The sequence below is a fragment of the Helianthus annuus genome, chromosome 16 (assembly GCF_002127325.2).
Source record: "Helianthus annuus cultivar XRQ/B chromosome 16, HanXRQr2.0-SUNRISE, whole genome shotgun sequence".
In the NCBI taxonomy this organism is placed as follows: Eukaryota; Viridiplantae; Streptophyta; class Magnoliopsida; order Asterales; family Asteraceae; genus Helianthus; species Helianthus annuus.
The window spans coordinates 146,873,901-146,892,180 of record NC_035448.2 but is presented as its reverse complement, the minus strand read 5'-3'; the positions used below and the strand labels follow the sequence as shown (position 1 = coordinate 146,892,180).

Genomic DNA, 18,280 nt, shown 5'->3' with positions numbered 1-18,280 from the left:
AAAAACATTTTAATGCTTTTATTCATCGAAAAACAGGATTTTGCCTATTATTCCATGTTTAGCATGCCAATCCTAGAAATCAAGCTTTCAAAGGTGGATGTGTCTAATGCTTTGGTTAGCACATCTGCCAGCTGCTCTTTAGTTGGAACATGGTGCAGAGAAATCAAACCTTTTTCATAGCAATCCCTCACAAAGTGATGTCTGATGTCAATGTGCTTGGTGGTTGAGTGAGAAACTGGATTTTTGATGATATTTTCTGCTGCCTGGCTATCCAACATGAGTGGTGTTTTTAAGGCAGTGATACCAAAATCCAGCAACTGATTTTGAAGCCAAAGCAGTTGGGCTGTACAGCTTGCAGCAGCTATATATTCTGCCTCAGCAGTGGATGTGGAAACAACTGCTTGCTTTTTGCTTTGCCAAGACACTAAGCAATTGCCTAGGAATTGGCACCTCCTGAAGTGGACTTCCTTGTCTTGTCACATCCAGCAAAGTCACTATCTGAGAAACTTGAAAGCTCAATTTTATCATCAGTTGGATACTAGATACCAAGTGTGGGAGCACCTTTGAGGTATCTGAATATCCTTTTTACAGCAATAAGGTTTGACTTTCTAGGGGCTGATTGGGATCTTGCACAAACACATGTTGCAAACATGATGTCTGGCCTAGATGCAGTTAGGTACAATAAAGACCCAATTCATGCTTCTATATAAGGTCTGATCAACCAAATCATCCTTCTCATCAGACATGACTAATTTATTGGTTGCAATGGGTGTACTGCATGGCTTACAATCATCCATGTCAAATTTCTTTAAAAGTTCTTTGGCATATTTGCCTTGATGAATAAAAGTGCCATTTTGCAGTTGCCTTACTTGGAGACCAAGAAAGCACTGGAGTTCACCCATTGCACTCATTTCAAACTCAGCTGTCATGAGTTTTCTGAAATCTTCACACATTTTATTACATGTGCTTCCAAAGATGATGTCATCCACATAAATTTGGACAATCATCAAATCCTTTCCTCTCCATTTAAGAGACAATGTTTTGTCTATCTTACCTCATGTGAAACCAATGGAAATTAGAAAGGTGGAAAGAGTTTCATACCAGGCCCTTGGTGCTTGTTTCAGGCCATACAAAGCTTTATTTAGCTTGTAGACATGATCTGGATGAAATAGATCCTCAAAGCCTGGAGGTTGACAAACATAAACCTCCTCTTGAATCTTATCATAGAGGAATGCACATTTGATATCCATTTGATACACCTTGATGTTGTGGTTGACAGCAAAGGCCAGAAATAGTCTGATAGCTTCAAGTCTTGCTACAGGGGCAAAGGTTTCATCATAATCAATGCCCTCTTCTTGTCTGAACCCTTGAACCACAAGCCTGGCTTTATTCTTGACAATAATACCCCTTTCATCAGTTTTATTTTGAAGACCCATTTTGTGCCAATAGGACTTACACCCTCTGGCAATGGTACAAGCTCCCAAACTTGTTGTCTTCTAAACTGTTGGAGCTCCTCTTGCATGGCTTCTACCCAACTGTTGTCTTTTAGTGCCTCTTGGTACTTGACTGGCTGATGGAGAGATAGAATACCAGCAAAAAGACAAATGTTTTTGGATTGACTTCTTGTGAGCACCCTTCATTGATGTTGCCAATAATTTGGCCTCGTGGATGAGATTTCAAGAAGATGAGTTCTCCTTGGTATAGAACAATGGCATTAAGTGGAGAGGGCTACAGATGTGAATCATCTGAGCTAACCACTGCTCGTGACTTTGATGATCCAGCAGTGGCTTCAAAAGATGGTGGAATAGGAGGTAACGGTGTGGACACATGCTGACTTTGATCCACTGTCTGAGGACTTTTATCAACAGTGTATGATGATATGGAAGCAGTGGTTAAAGGGCTACTTTGGTCAACAACTGTTGAGGTAGCAGTGGTTGAGCTTTGACAACTGTTTTGAACATCTGCTGCTCTTCCCATTGTGACAGACTTTTGTTGAGGAATGATGATCTCATATCCATAGTCTGGTGATGAATTCTCTGATGGACCTGCACCGTTAGTCTTGACAGCAGTATTTTCAAAAGTGAATTTATCAAGATCAAACAAATCTGCAGGGTTTGCTGGGATTTTCATTGATGAAAGTTCATTGAACTTTACATTCAAAGTCTCTTCCACTGTTTTGGTCGTTGTGTTAAACACTTTGTAGGCCTTAGCAGTGATTGAGTATCCTAGATGATAACCACAATCAATTTTGGCTGCAAACTTAGAAATAGAATCTTTTAAGTTTAAAATGAAGCATGGGTAACCAAAAACTTTGAAATATGAAATCAATGGCTTTATTTTATACAGCAGTTCATAAGCGGTCTTTTGATGCATGGGGTTGATTAAAACTGATCTGTTTTGGACATAGCAAGCAGTGTTTACTGCCTCTGCCCAAAAAGTTAATGGCAAACCTGAATCAGCAAGCATGGTTCTGGCAGCCTCAATCAAAGTTCTGTTCTTTCTTTCAACAACCCCATTTTGTTCCGGTGTCCTTGGAATGCTGTATTGTCTTACAATTCCTTTTGACACACAGAAATCATCTAACTCCTTGTTTCTGAACTTTGTGCCATCGTCACTTCTGAAGATTTTTAATGGAAGGTCAAACTGCTTTTCAACCTGTTTCACAAAGTCTTGCAGAATGCCTGCAGTCTCATCTTTTGAGTGTAAAAAGTAAGTCCATGTAAACCTAGAAAAATCATCAACAATAACCAAACAATATCTCTTTTTCTTTAGACTCATGACTTTAACTGGGCCAAACAAATCCATATGAAGCATTTGCAAACATTTGGTTGTTTTGGACTCATCAATGGATTTGTAGGAGCTTTTATGTTGTTTTCCTTTTAGACAGGAAACACAATGCTCAGGACAGGTGAACAGTTTTTGAGGTAAACCTCTTACTAAACCCTGTTTTGAAATGGCAGTGATTGTCTTGAGATTTGTGTGCCCCAGTCTCCTGTGCCATAGTTCTGCCTCTTTGTTTGATGCAGCTGAGAACAGACAGGCATCAGTCCTGGGGCACTCTTTTGACATATCCACCACATAAACATTACCACTCCTTTGAGCAACAAGTTTAGTTTTTCCATCTTTTATTATTGCTTCAATCTTTTCAACCATTTCTGGTCCAACAATCCTACAACACTCCTTTGCGAAGAATGATCCATACCCCTTATCACTCATTTGTGAAACACTCAGGAGGTTGAATTTTAGATTATCTATTAGATTAACATTTTCAAATTTTACATTACCAGACTGTACTGTACCATACCCCAGAACTTTCCGTTTACTATTATTACCAAAGGATATATCACCCCCTCCATGGATTTTGAAATCTTTGAGAAGGGCTTTACATCCTGTCATGTGCCTCGAGCCTCCACTATCTACATACCAAAAGCTATGTAAGCATGCAGAAGCTCCCTGCACATAAAGTAAAAGGATTAGTTCATTAGGGTCTCCAAAGCCAATAAGGCTTTAGATGGGGTCTCAACAGTGTCTGGGATGATTTTAGGTGCATGGGCAGTGGTTAGGTCAGGGGTTTGGACAGTTTTAGGACTGTTTTTCTCTAACCACTGTTGTGGGTCTTGACCAATCACCTGTTGATAATCAAAAGGATGCCTGTTCACTCCTGGTTTAGAAGGCTTTTTGTAAGCCTCATAAACATGTGGGATCCTTTGGTATGATGATTGTCCTTTACCTCTTCTGAATTAATTGGCAGGGGGTGCATCAGTCACTTGAACATCTCTTTGAACAGATGTTTGGTTCAGCTGCTTTGTAACAGCTGTTTGGACTGGCACAAATAGTTGTTGGTTCTTTGTGAACTTGATAGATGATGCTGATGGACTCAAGGATGTTTTTGCAGTGTACTAATCCTTTTTTACATCAAAATTTTTGAGATACACACATTCTTGAGTTTTGTGGTTTGTTTTACCATAGATGGTGCAGCTTTCAGCAGATACAATGACACCTGTTTTGTTTAGATCATATGTTTTTAGATGAAAACAGTCTTTTGTTAGATGATTCCTCTTTTCACAAAAATCACAAAACAGGTTTTTGATCTTTTCTCTTTTCTTCCTTTTCTCAGACTCCTTAGCAACAGAGTTTTGAACCACTGTTGGGATGTCTTTGATAGGAATAACCTTTGCTTTTGGAGCTTTTACACCATCAGTGGTTGTGAAATCCGTCGGTTTGAAGTTTTCAAGGATGTCACACTCATCAGACCATGTGGGTTTAAATTGGTATTTCACAATTTCCTCAAAGGTTGAGGACCCCACAGATCTTTCTAGAGTAATTTTGTAACCAAGTTTGTCAGTTATTTTAACCTCTTGGCCATCCTTGTTTGTGGGAATAACTTGAACCATGGTTTGGATAGATTCTTTTGAAACATTGTTTTCAATTTCATCATGTTTTCTAAAACCAACACCAAATTTCACATTGCTTTTAATCTGTTTTTCAAGCATGACCTCATAACCTTTGCAAGACTCCACCCATTTTTCACAAGTGATTTGGGTGGATTCCAACTCCTTTTTACAAACTTGGTATTTTTCTACCATAGTTTGGAGTTGAGTCTTGGTTATGCTTTGCTCTTCTTTGAGACTGCTGATTTCTTTGTCTTTTTCAGCCAATTTGTTTTTAAGTTCTTTCAATGACTTTTCAAATTTGACTTCATCAGATAAGACTTATCCCTAAGGTTTTCATTTACCTCTTTAATGTTAGCAAATGCAATAATACATTTGTCTGAACACAGTTTTTCAAGAACTTGAGGTGATACCTTAGCAGCAGCCATCATGGCACAATCACATTGATGATCATCTTCTTCATCAGCTCTAACTTCTTTCTCACCTGCTTTCTTCTCTTTCTCTTCTTCTTTGGACCAGGGGTCAGACAGTGGTTCAATCAGGGTTTCTGAATTTTCTCCCAGCAGTAGTTCACCAGCAACTGCAGTAACCACTGCTTCAGGCACTTCATCCACTGTTTCAGCACTTAGCTGTTCACCTTCAGTTTCTACCCCTTCTGGTATTGACTCTAATGCCATCAAACAAAATTCATCATTAAAATTATCATTAGAAGCATAGCGTGCAAAATTTTCATCACCAAGCTCATCAGGCATGCTACTCCTGTCAACAAAGCCTTGTGTGAAAAAGCTTTGTTGATCTGGTTGTACTACTGTTGGAGCAGCTTGTTGAGGTGCAACTGGTTGCACTTGTGCCTGAGGGACAGGGGCTTGAACATACTGAATTTGTGGAACAGTGGTTTGAACATAATGCACAGGCACAGGGGTTGCAGCATAATGAGCAGTGTTAACATGTGCTACAGGGGTATATTGGGTATACTGCACAGTGCTTTGATGTTGTGGTCTAGGGTTTGAGTTGGGATGAGTTATTATTGGACCAGTGGTTTGACTCCTGCACTCCCTAGCAAAATGACCCAGCCTCTTGCACTTGTAACATTTCAGTTTTGATTTATCCAACCCCACTCTCAAATTCCCATGTAACCCTGGGAATTTTCTCCCTGTTCTTTTATACAATTTGCTTGTTCTTACACTAAGCAAAGCCAATTGATGCAAAATGTCCATCTCTTCTAAGTCAGTGGGATCAAAGTGTTGCAAATCATTTAGTTCAAAGCACAAGTTATCTGACATCTGGTTTTCACAATTTGCAGCAAAAGCATAATTTGCAGAGTGAGAATCAGAGTTGTTGAAATTTCCACCAGCAGTTATATCAATAAAGTGGTCATAACTCTGATCCTTACTACTGCTACCAGATTCTTCCTGACCATAAAGAGCTATGCTGCCAAATGAATAGTCATCAGCAACTTTGCCAGACTTTTGCAACTTCCTTTTCTGGTTTAACTCCCTTTCATAGGCCAGGAGTCTACCACGGAGTTGGGTCAGGGTCAGATCTTTGAACTCAGCTGAATTTCTAGTTACAAAAGCAATTGTATCCCATTTTTCAGGTAGTGATCTAAGAAACCTGCTATTTTGAGTTGCATTGGGAAATGTAACTTTAACAAGTCTTAGCTCACTAATGAGACAGCTAAATCGCTCAAACTGTTGGGTCAATGATTCACCCTTGATGTGACAAAAGGTTTCATACTGTTGATTCAGAATTTCCCTATTATTTTCAATAACTTCTTCCGTCCCCCCAAACTGTTCCTTCAGTGCATCCCATAGCTCTTTGGCACTGTTACAATGTAACAGCCCAGCATAGATTTCATTGGGTAATGCAGATGCAATGATGCTAAATGCTTTGGCATCGAGTTCGAACTTTTGGAAATCAGTTTCAGTATAATTTTCAGGTTGTTTAGGTACGAACTTCTTTGAATCCTCAGCACTTGGTACCATGGGAACATGTGGTCCAAAAACAACAGATCTCCAACATCCAGTATTCTATTGAGCAAGGATGTGACCCATCCTTCTCTCCCAGATGTTGTATTCATTACGTTTAAGCATGGGCGGTTTAAAAAGTGAGCCAATGTTATTCTTATCATCTTGTGATTGTGACGTCATCCTGGTTGTTTTACAGGTACTGATTAAACAAGTTTGATGGTGATTAAACCTTACTCTGTTTTTCAACAAAACGAACAAACTATCAGTATCAACGATTGTGAGCTGAACTATCTATGTCAAAATGACTGTTAAATCAAATTTGACTGTCCGAGCTCTGATACCAATTGTTAGGATCTGAGTTCGGATTGATTGTGGTTTACGTTTGAATTAAGATGAAAGATGAATGAGAAATGCAGCGGAATATAAATTATAACAAACTTTGCACACAATCAAACAGGAGAATTGCTATAAACACACAAGTTTAATATTGAACCGAAAGCTTGAATTTATTCCAAGATTCAATTACCATTGCAAGTATGTAACAAACTCCCCTTCAGCCTGAGGTCACAATGATTTGTTCGTACAGGTGAAAAGATGGTGAAGAGCTAATAGAACAGTACAGAGTACTGCTCTATTTATAGACACGAACAAACCACTGAAGCATCTAAGCTGACGTCACCATGAAAGTGACATCTAACCTCCTAACAAACTCTAACATCTGATCTATACAACCACTGCTATGCTAACAACTGTTATTACAATACATTACATGATATAAACTAAACTACTGCAGCATCCTTCCACTGATGTGAACCCAGCAGTGCTTGACCCATAGCAGTAGATTGAACAACAGAGCTTTAGTCTTCCATCAGTCTTTGACTTGAGCAGCAGTTGTAGGTCAGCAGTTAATTAAAGATTAGTAGATTGGAGGTCAGCAGATGTTGAAACCACTTTCAAGGGAGAGACTTGAATACATAACATCTGCTTATTCTGAATCCATTGCCCTGATCCAGTTTTGGCTTTAATTATCTGTTCCTTTGATAGGGTTCAATCCCAACAGTAGACAACTTCCAAATATAATCATAACTAAAAGCAATCAGGATTCCTGTCTAGGTAGTGTTTCCATCATCTGAAAGAAGTTCACAGTAATTCGTATTTAGTCTAGTTAATTAATTTAGTTTTAATTTCATTCTTAGGATTTTTAGAAACCCCCCCCCCCCCCTAAAACATAAAAATAGTTAAGTTTGCATCAGAGGCAGTCTAGATTAAGTAATTAGCGTAATTAATTAGAGTCATGTGGGGTCGATATCCGGACTTACTTAGCTTTACTAGAGACGATCAGTTGACTTGCTGGTTAGTAGTTTAGTTTAGTTTAGAGAGTGTAGAGTATTACTTTGAGTCTAGATTTAGGTTAATTTTAGTTGTTGTTATTAAACTACTTTTAGCACATCAAGTTTTTGGCGCCGTTGTCGGGGACTCTTGGCAATTGCGTTGATTAGTTTATTTGGACTTCATTTGATATGATTACGTGCTATTTGTGTGTTTTCAAGTCGTAGGAGTCTAAATAGTCCTAGTGTCTTTTGTTTTTATTTTAGAGTCTTTTGTTAGAGTCGTCTTACTTTTGTATTGTCGGTTTTGCAGTGAATGCCCCATACACGCTCTCACGGACCACCGAAGCCGCCAATTGATTTGTCTGCCGTCTCGTCTTCTAGTTTAAAGGTTAGTAAATCTTCCACTTCTTCCGCCCCTTCTGACTCTACATCTCAATCTAAACCACCAGACTTTGACTTCACCCCGAAGTCGTCACCCCACAACTCCCCACCACCCTCCCGTTCCTGTACACCTAGTCCTACACCCGTAGCTCAAATGGCCAATAGAACCGTTTACGAACAAGCCACCACCGGCTTCACCGGTGCTAATTCCCCCATCACCCTTCCCAACATTACGAATGATAGTTCTGGGCAGATTCCATCCTATATCATGACGGCCACCACTAACTCATGCCAATTCCATGGCCGAGATGATAAGGATGCCCCCGCCCACATTAACCGCATCACCCGTCTTTGTGGCACCTACTCTATTGAAGGTGTTAATCTAGATGCCAGGTACCTACAGGTCTTCCCATTTTCTCTCGCTGGCCGCACAGCCGTCTGGTTCGATTCGCAGCCAGCGAGAACTTTCACGAGCTGGGCAGGGTCACGAGATGCTTTCTTAGCTAAATACTTCCCACCTGCCAAAGCATCTCGTCTATGCGATCAGATCCATTCGTTCCGAATGGAGCCTGATGAGCCGTATCACCTAGCCTGGGAGCGTTTCCAAACTCTGATTTCTCGTTGTTCTCAGCATGGGTTGTCGGATTGGGAACTTGTTGAAAAGTTCTACAATGGTCTCACCCCCGAGATCAAAGCCCGGTTTGATACTTCTGCTGGGGGGCAACTTATGGGTAAGAAGACAGTTAATGAGTGTAATGATTTGTTTGAGAGTTTCGCCCACTCTAATATGGACTATAGCGCTACACGCAGGACTTCCATTCCTGTGACTACCTCCTCGGCCACTCGAGGGGTAAACCAAGTTGGCTTGGATTCATCAGTAGCTGCTACTTTAGAGAGTCTCAAACAAGATTTAAATGAACATGCCCAGTCATAAGGGTAAAAAGAACCACCAGCTCCCATTTCCGAACGCCCATCAGATCTCCTAACCGTGGAGCCACATTCGAAACCATCAGACTCGGCAAAACCCTCACTAATGGTTTCAAGTTATCACGCTTCATTTCCACCCCTTGACCCAACAAAGACAACTCCGAATACATCACATTCTCTACAATTATCTTCGTCTGATCATTGAAATAATCATCCTCCTTGATAAAAGTGTAGAAACTATCAGCTTTAGAATCGAATTTGGTAACCTGATTCAACGAAGCAAGAGACATAGTTTCCGGCTTTCCATTCACTTTCCCTGTAAGTGTGACGGTTCTCGGTGGGTCACTTCCGTCATCCTTAGTCAACGTACTTAACCACTCCATGATACTTCTGAGGTAAACTTCCCCACTTTCATTTCCACGGAAATCCAAAACCGCTTCCCAACCGAGTTCAACAAATTTCTCATAAAGCCCCAATGCCCTAAGATCAGGTTTATTAATACGTTTCTCAAAACATGTGTTTCCTCTGATCGAATGCGTATCTCCTATCTTCTCATAAAATAACTCAGCCTGATACGCCGCTTCTTGCTTGTGAAGAGGACCATCTTTCCAAGTGGGACGATAGGGAACATCACCATGTCCCCGTTGAGGCTGAACATAGTCATCCATTGTCGTTTCCCGGATTTCCACTCCGGTACCCCTTCCTGCCCTCTTTGAACTAACCGCTACATCTTCCGGTGGTGCGGTTTCCTTTTCCTTTCCTCGGCGTGATCTTACCATCTACAATCACACAAACAAACAAACACCCCAAGTTAGTCCAAATCAGCTAATAATACGCTAGAACAAGTGTGTAGTCCGTGAAACCTCCCCACACTTGTTCTATGCCATGGCTATACTTGTTCACTAGTTAAATCCTTACCCAATATATAATTCACAACTTCAATACAAAAATCAGAATGTGGTTCATTAACTAGCATCAAAACAGATTCAATGATATCCCCTTAGCCATAACAGTAATCCAAACCCTCTTGCAACTATTTTGCCCCGTTTTAATTCATTAACCAAGACAACATCACAAATTCATGACTCATTACATGTTTACTCAACTGTTAGATAACTAAACAAACATGAACAAAACATAAACCCAACAATACTACCTTGACTTCATCAAATCAGAGCAAAATCGTAGTAAAAATCATACCTTTTTCGTTTAGGAGGCTTAGAAAACACTTAGATAACTGGGAATTGAAGTTTAGGCAAAAACCCCCAAATTTGGATTTCTAGGGTTCTTCGTGCTCGATCTGATTTGTAGGATTCTGGGCGTTTTCGGTGAAAACCAATGGTAGGGTTTTGTTCCTCTCGAAAAATTAGTCAAGATAGACTCTTGAACCGTTTGATTTGGTTGAGAAACAAAGATTTTAGAGAAGGAGGATGGTTATGGAAGATGTGGGTGTTCTTGTGGAAGAGATATGTGATGAGATAAGATGTTTGTGGTAAATGAGGGTTGAAATTCTAACATATGATGCTAAGATATGATTTAAGATTCGTTTACCACGGGTTTTTTTACAAGAAATCAGAATCATATCAATGCTAACCTGATCCACCCACGCCTTCGTTACACCGACCATAGGCTACGGTTGGAGAACCGTAGCTTACGGTTCCAATTTTCTGGCAATAATGTGATCAGCGAATCTCAACCATAACCTACGGTTTGGGACCCGTAGGCTACGGTTGCCTTTTATATGGGAGGCAGAACTTTTAAACCGTAAGCTACGGTTCAACCTTTTAAAATTGTTTTTTTAGATATATATGTGTTTAAATGGTTTTCAAGGAATGTGTTTGTTTAAAGGCCCATATGACAATTTTTAAATAAAACCGATTCACCCAGTTTCTCGTTCACATGCCCGCTCCACCCCCGTATAAAAACCGTGTCTTCCTCGACACACAACTAAGACTGGCTACGTACCTGGGTATCTTCAACTTCCCCACACTTGTCCGAAACTGTGGGTAACTCACAAAACCTTTTCAAACCATAAAACAACGAAAAACAATTAAATACAAACAAAGGAAATATGTACCGAACATCCAGGTTGCCTCCCGGTAGCGCTAGGTTTTAGTCTTTAACCGGACTTCTCATGACCCTCAATCGGTCGTATACTCCGGTGAACCTTCAAGAAAGCTCACCTCCTATGGTAACGGGTTCAAATCATCACCGTCTAGATACGGTTTCAACCAATGACCATTCACCACTTGTCTTCGTTGGTCCTTCGGATCCTCAATCTCCACGTCTCCATATTGTCCCACTCGTGTAATAACAAACGGACCGGTCCATTTGCTCCTTAGTTTACCTGGAAACAATTTAGGACGGGAGTTAAATAACCAAACCCTTTGACCTACCGCAAACACCAAACGCCTCAGCTTTGCGTCAAAAAAAAAAACGTGCACCACCTTCATCTTGTCCTTGTATGCGGCTGCGGTATCATACGCCTCATTGCGTAATTCCTCCAATTCACTTAGTTTTAACAACCTGTGGGCAACTGCATCAAAATAGTCAGTGTTCACTTGTTTAACAGTCCACAAAGCACGATGTGCGATTTCTAGGGGTAAATGGCAACCGTTCCCATACACCAAACAATAAGGTGTAGTGTTGATAGAAGTTTTATAAGCGGTACGATATGCCCATAAGGCATCATCCAATTTAGATGACCAATCCTTATGGTCAGTTCGCACCGTCTTTTGCAAAATTTCCTTAATTTGCCTATTCGACACTTCAACCTGTCCACTTGTTTGTGGATGATATGGTGTAGCAATTCGATGGTCAACGCCATACCATTTCAAGAGTTTGCCAAATTAAAGTTTTTAAAGTGGGATCCTCCATCACTAATTATAACCTGAGGAATCCCGAACCCAGCAAAAATGTTTGATTGGACAAACTTGCAAACTACGGCATGGTCGTTTGTCTTAGTAGCAATTGCTTCAATCCACTTTGAAACATAATCAACTTCCACTAAGTTGTAAAGATTACCATTCGAATTGGGAAACGGGCCCATAAAATCAATTCCCCAAACATCAAAACTATCAACAACCAAAATTGGTTGCAATGGCATCTCATCCCTTTTTGAAATCCCACCCATCTTTTGACAATTAGGACAATGTTTAACAAACCCAAATGCGTCTTTAAACAAAGTTGGCCAATACAGGCCAGATTCAAGAACTTTATGACCCGTCTTTTGTCCGCTAAAGTGACCACCACATGCAGATGAGTGAGCATGCTGTAGTACTTCCAAGAACTCCTTCTCGGGCACACATCTTCGAATAATCTGATCAACACCAATATGGAACAAATTCGGCTTGTCCCAGATATAATTCTTCACCTACGTCAAGAACTTCTGCTTCCTATGCTTATTCCATGCATCCGGTATTGTACCTGAAACAAGATAATTTGCAAAGTTAGCATACCAAGGTCCGGAACTAGCAGCCATTATGAACTCATCAGAAAAGTGCTCATTGATCTCGGGTGTGACATCCTCTACTCCAGCCGGTAGTCATGACAGATGGTCAGCAACTACATTCTCACACCCTTTCTTGTCTCTAATTTCGAGATCAAATTCTTGCAATAATAGGACCCACCGAATCAGTCTTGGTTTGGCATCCTTCTTCTCCATTAAATACCTGACTGCACTATGATCAGAGGAAACGATTACTTTGCTTCCACAAATATACGACCGGAATTTATCTAAGGCATATACAACGGCAAGCAACACTTTCTCCGTTGTGGTATAATTCAATTGAGCATCGGAGAGAGTTTTGCTTGCGTTGTAGATAACGACCGGTTTCTTATCTACTCGTTGCCCCAGTACAGCCCCAATAGCAAAATCGCTTGCATCACACATTATTTCAAAGGGTTTTGTCCAATCGGGTGATTGCAAGATTGGGGCTTGTACTAATTGTTACTTCAACACATTAAAAGCATTTAAACATTTATCGTCAAATTCAAACGGAACATCTTTCAACAATAGGTTACATAAAGGTTTCGTTATGACACTAAAGCCCTTAATAAACCCTACGGTAAAACCCGGCGTGTCCTAGAAAGGAACGGATGCCCTTCACATTAGTAGGGGGAGGTAAAGTAGAAATGACTCTCACTTTGGCCCTATCAACCTCTATCCCCTTACTTGGCACAACATGTCCTAACACGATACCCTCTTGAACCATAAAATGGCAACTGAGCACTAGATTCGTTTGGACACATCGCTCTAATACCCTAGATAGTTCATCTAAACATGTATCAAATGATGACCCAAAGACTGAAAAGTCATCCATAAAAATCTCTAGGGCATCCCCGACCATATCCGAGAAAATACTCATCATGCACCTTTGAAAGGTGGCCGGGGCATTACACATCCCAAATGGCATTCGCCTAAATGCGAATGTGCCATAGGGGCACGTGAATGTGGTCTTTTCTTGGTCATCAGGGTTGATAACAATCTGATTATACCCTGAATAACCATCAAGAAAGCAGTAAAATTTCTGACCTGACAATTTTTCGACAATCTGATCAATAAAGGGCAAAGGAAAGTGATCCTTTGACGTGGCAGCATTCAGTTTTCGGTAGTCAATACATACCCGCCACCCAGTTACCGGGCGAGTGGCTATCTGCTCGCCATTGTCGCCCTTGACAATCTGAATGCCTGCTTTCTTCGGCAGCGTTTGGGTTGGACTCACCCATGCAGTATCTGAAATGGGATATATGATCCCATGGTCCAACTACTTGATTACCTCCTTCTTCACCACCTCTTGCATGTTTGGGTTAAGCCTCCTCTGAGTATCCCGTGCAGGCTTCGCATCTACATTAGTAATAATTTTATGCATATAAATTGAGGGACTTATACCTTTCAAATCGGCGAGAGTCCACCCGATCGCTGCTCGATGGGTCTTCAGCACCTTCAGTAGTGCTTCCTCCTGCTCTTTCTCCAAATTAGCTGCAATAATAACCGGGAGAGTCTGATCCTCTCCTAAAAACGCTACTTCAAATGCGCGGGCAGCTCTTTCAATTCTACCTTTGGTGCGCTGATTAGTGACGGTTTTAGCCCAGATGAAATCTCAGCAGGAAGGCTCTCCACATGATTGGACCATGGAGGCCTTCTCTCTTGCACCGCCTGTGCTTCCAATTTCTGAACTTCTTCTTCCAAATCACACATGTGATTTTCTTCTATCCTGTCACAAAGCAAACAAAACTCGGGCAACTCATCCTCCATGTGAGGATAACATCCATCTATGATATCTGCCATGAAACATTCATCACTGGGAAACATGTCAGAAACGTTAGGAAACACATTTAATCGGACCTTTCTGTTGCCAAATGTCATGGCGACAGTGCCGGTGCGAGAGTCGATCTGAGCATGTGCAGTGGCTAAGAAAGGTCGGCCTAAGATAACGTTTGGTTGATTGACTTGATCAGCAGAAACATAGTCAAGCACCAAGAAGTCAACGGGAAAATAGAATTGTTCCACCTTAACTATCACGTCACGAACTACCCCTCGAGGAAGCTTCGGGGTCAAATTGGCCAACACAACAGTTGTGTCAGCACGACGTAGTGGACCAAAATCGTATTGGTCGTACAAACTTCCCGGAAGGATACTCACGCTAGCTCCGAGATCCAACAACGCCCGACTCATTTTGAAAATCACAAACTTGTATTGAAATTAAAGGCGTCCCGGGATCTCGTAGTTTGGGTGGAAAGACTCCATTCAAAACGGTACTAACTCTATCAGTTAGATAATCTTTTTTAGGGACATTGTGCTACCGTTTTTTAGTGCACAAATCCTTAAGGTACTTAGCATAAGCTGGAACCTGTTTAATGGCATCAATTAAGGGTAAATTGATTTTCACTTGTTAAATACCTCCTAGATTTCCTCCGGTTGAGGTCCCCTTTTATTGATTATCTTTGTATTACCCGGATCCTTCAAGGCTTCGGGAAAGGGTAAAATTGATTCCCCTTCCTTAGCCTTGATTGGCTCAGAAGTTGTAGCACAGGTATTTTTACCATTAATTTTAACAATGTTAGGTTCCGAATCATCATCATTCTCACCATCTTTACCTAAATCCTCCACCACACCATCAACAAGCTGTGGTGGAGTGTCGACCTTTTTATAACTTTTACCATTGCGTAAAGTACTTACCTGGCCGACTGAGCTGCCTTTCTTCTGATGAGTGGGGTTTGTTGTTGTATCACTCGGTAACTTCCCGCTACTCTGCTTCAGCTCCTTCATCTCGGTTGCAAGTTGGCCCATCTGTGTAGTTAATGCTTGAATGGCCTTGTCTCGCACCTCATCCTTTTGAGTATGGTTTTGCAAATCAAGTTGAATTGCCTTCAACATCTCCACCACATCATTACTCCCAGAAGTGTTAGAGGGCCCAATTGGTCCGCTTTGATTGCTTTGGTAGCCACTTTGAAAATTACCTTGGAATCGGTTCTGATTATAGTTCCGTTGACCACCAGATTGATTATTGCCTTGAAATCCCGGATTTAGCTGATTATTTGCATTCCCATAACTCAAATTCGGATGATTTCTAAGGCCTGGGTGATATGTGTTGGACTACATGTTGAAGTTTCTTCCACCGCTCCCACCTTGCACAAAATTCACATCCTCACCTTCACCATGAATAACCGGGCATTGATTCGCGATATGCCCTATATCTCCACAATGTCCACACATCGGGAACTTTCCACTTGCGTCAGGTGGGTTCTCTACCGCTCTCACCACCGAATGTCGTGCACTTCTAGAAGATTGAGCTTTCCGTTTTGATATCCTCGCAGTTCTTTCTAAAAATTCCCAATTGTCCTCTTCGTAATTTGTTCCAGAAGTACCATTAGATATTGAACTCACATCTTTTGCATCCTCATCTGTTAGGCCTTCGTGAAATGCATTGAGAAGCTCCCACAAATATATGCCATGATGTGGACAATTCTTGAGCATCATTTTAAAGCGATTGAATGCTTCATGAAATAACTCACCAGGCTGTTGTCGGAACCCCCGAATATCCTTCCTGGCATTGTTAGTACGCATCGGAGTATAGAATTCATCTAAAAATAGCTGCTGCATCTCGTTCCACGTAAAAATCGAGGGCGATGGTAACGAATGGAACCACTGCTGTGCCTTGTCTTCAAGGGTGAATTGGAAGAGTACCAATTTCACATCATCAGTTGAAAAACCTTGACCATCGATTGTGTTACAACGTGCATCATATGCAACAATGTGTAAGTAGGGCTCTTCATGTGCTTGACCATGATATTTGGGCAAAATCGATAATGATTGTGCCCGTACTTCAAATGACCGCCCTCCTTGTAATTGCGGGATCACAACCGGCGATGGGTTGTTAGCTATAGCAGGCTTGAAGTGGCTCTCGATACCACGAACTGTACCCTGATTATTTCTCCGTGGAATACCTTCCGGTAGATTCACCGGTCGGTGTAAGTTTCGTGGAAGTGGTGTTATCTGACCCGGCATCTGAGGTACCGGTGGTGCTAATAGAATATCCACCGGCCTTCGCGGAATAGGCTGCTGATTGATCGGGTCAGGTTGATGATACTGCTGCTATAGCATCGGTATCGGTTGCACCTGCGGTTGCTGATATGGAAGTTGTTGAATTAGTACTTGCTGCTGCTGCACAAATGGTTGATAACCCGGAACATTCTGATTTCCCGTTTCCATAGAACCGAACTCTATAGCATACCTCTCAACATTTGCTGTTCTTAACACTTGGCGATCCCCTTGCTGCCCATAACTATCGTATTCTCCGTACCCATCGTCGAACTCTCTCGAACTTGTCCCTTAATCAACCGTTGCTACTTTGTAGGAAAATTGCTGATGATCGGGTTGATAATGAGATGGATGTGTTGATTAAGGAATCGTAGAGGATGCATTAATTGGTTGGGTGTGGCTCGGTGATGCGGTGTTATCATCTGCAATGATTCTCACGTATGGAGATGACTATTGTATGTTGGCTGTCCGCAAGGTGGCAGACGGGTATTGCAGAGATGTCGTTTGATTGGGAGCTTGTTGAATGTTCTCAAGGTTTGGGAAAAATGTTGAGAATTGTGGTACTGGAGAGGTAGAGGTAGGTTGTGTAGACTGTGGTGGTGGTGGTGGTGGAGCTGGTATGGTAGTGTTCGGTGATGGTTGGTTAGGTGTTGGTGAGAATTGTTGCTGCTGTAGTGGGTTTTCCGGTTGTTTTCCAGAGTTGCCAAGTTCTTCATTGTTTTGGGTGTTGGTGTTTGTAAGATCTTGTTCTCACGATGTATTACTCGCTTTGTATGCTTCACTGTTCTCTCGATCTCTAGGTCGAACACTAATGGTGATGACTTCCCAGAATTCCGAGTATGATGCATACACTTTCTAGATCACCTGCACAACAAAAACAAGAAGACCTCGTGTAAATCCGAACAAAACAAAGTAAAACTATTTTTGAATTTTTGTCTATTTATTTTAACTAAAAACTAGAACTTAACACTAAACACTTTGTGCACGCCTCCCCGGCAACGGTGCCATTTTGATGCCTGTCGTTAAGGACATGCAAAACCTATTTAAACTATTAGTATAGAGTAAGCAGGGTATCGAACCAAGGGAGTATTGTGGAAAGTGTATGATGCCAAGTATTAATTAACTACTACTGAATTGGAAAATCGGTTTGATTGATTATGAAAATTATCTAAATTAGCAAACAAAAATTGAGATTTGAATCAATAAGAGAGAAAATGGTTCCTCCAGATTTCAGGTTTTACAGTTAGCATCAACTATGTGTTTAATCGTGACACCTACATAGACATAAGTGTTAAACTTGATTAACTAATTGTGATAACCAACGACTAAGTACTTCGGTCAATACATAACGGGAGGTTATCGAATGATTATCAATTACAATTACCAACCCTAATCCCATGACAAATATATCCCAATTACTAGAACTCTCGGGAATTGAATGTTTAGAAATCAAGGTTTAAATAAATGCAATTGTTTACAATCAATAAATCAAATCAAAGTGAAAAGCATCGAATGCTTAGATCACCAAGTCAAAACGATTATAGCAAACACATAGTATCACCTAACTTACAAAAACCCTATCACCTAACTTACAAAAACCCTCCATCCGGAGGAAACAATAGAAGTTTAGCCGCTCATCTCGCTTACAAAGTCAACAAAAGCTTGAATTGATGATGAATTCATGATTGTAGTGGATGATTCGGTAAGAGAATTGATGGATTGCGGTGAAAAGCCTTG

At 41.0% G+C, this 18,280-nt stretch overlaps 1 protein-coding gene and 1 non-coding gene across 2 annotated transcripts; one reads left to right on the top strand and one right to left on the bottom strand.

Annotated features, from left to right (window-relative positions):
- Positions 1-14,905: 14,905 nt before the first annotated feature.
- LOC110887797 lies at positions 14,906-16,510 on the bottom strand. The gene is made up of 2 exons (XM_022135366.1): positions 15,647-16,510; positions 14,906-15,532 (listed from the first exon to the last, which is right to left on the bottom strand). Exons 1-2 carry the CDS (start codon positions 16,508-16,510, stop codon positions 14,906-14,908), a joined length of 1,491 nt encoding a protein of 496 aa, XP_021991058.1.
- LOC118488536 lies at positions 15,951-16,056 on the top strand. The gene has a single exon (XR_004885080.1). It is a non-coding gene; the product is annotated as a small nucleolar RNA R71 (small nucleolar RNA).
- Positions 16,511-18,280: the final 1,770 nt, after the last annotated feature.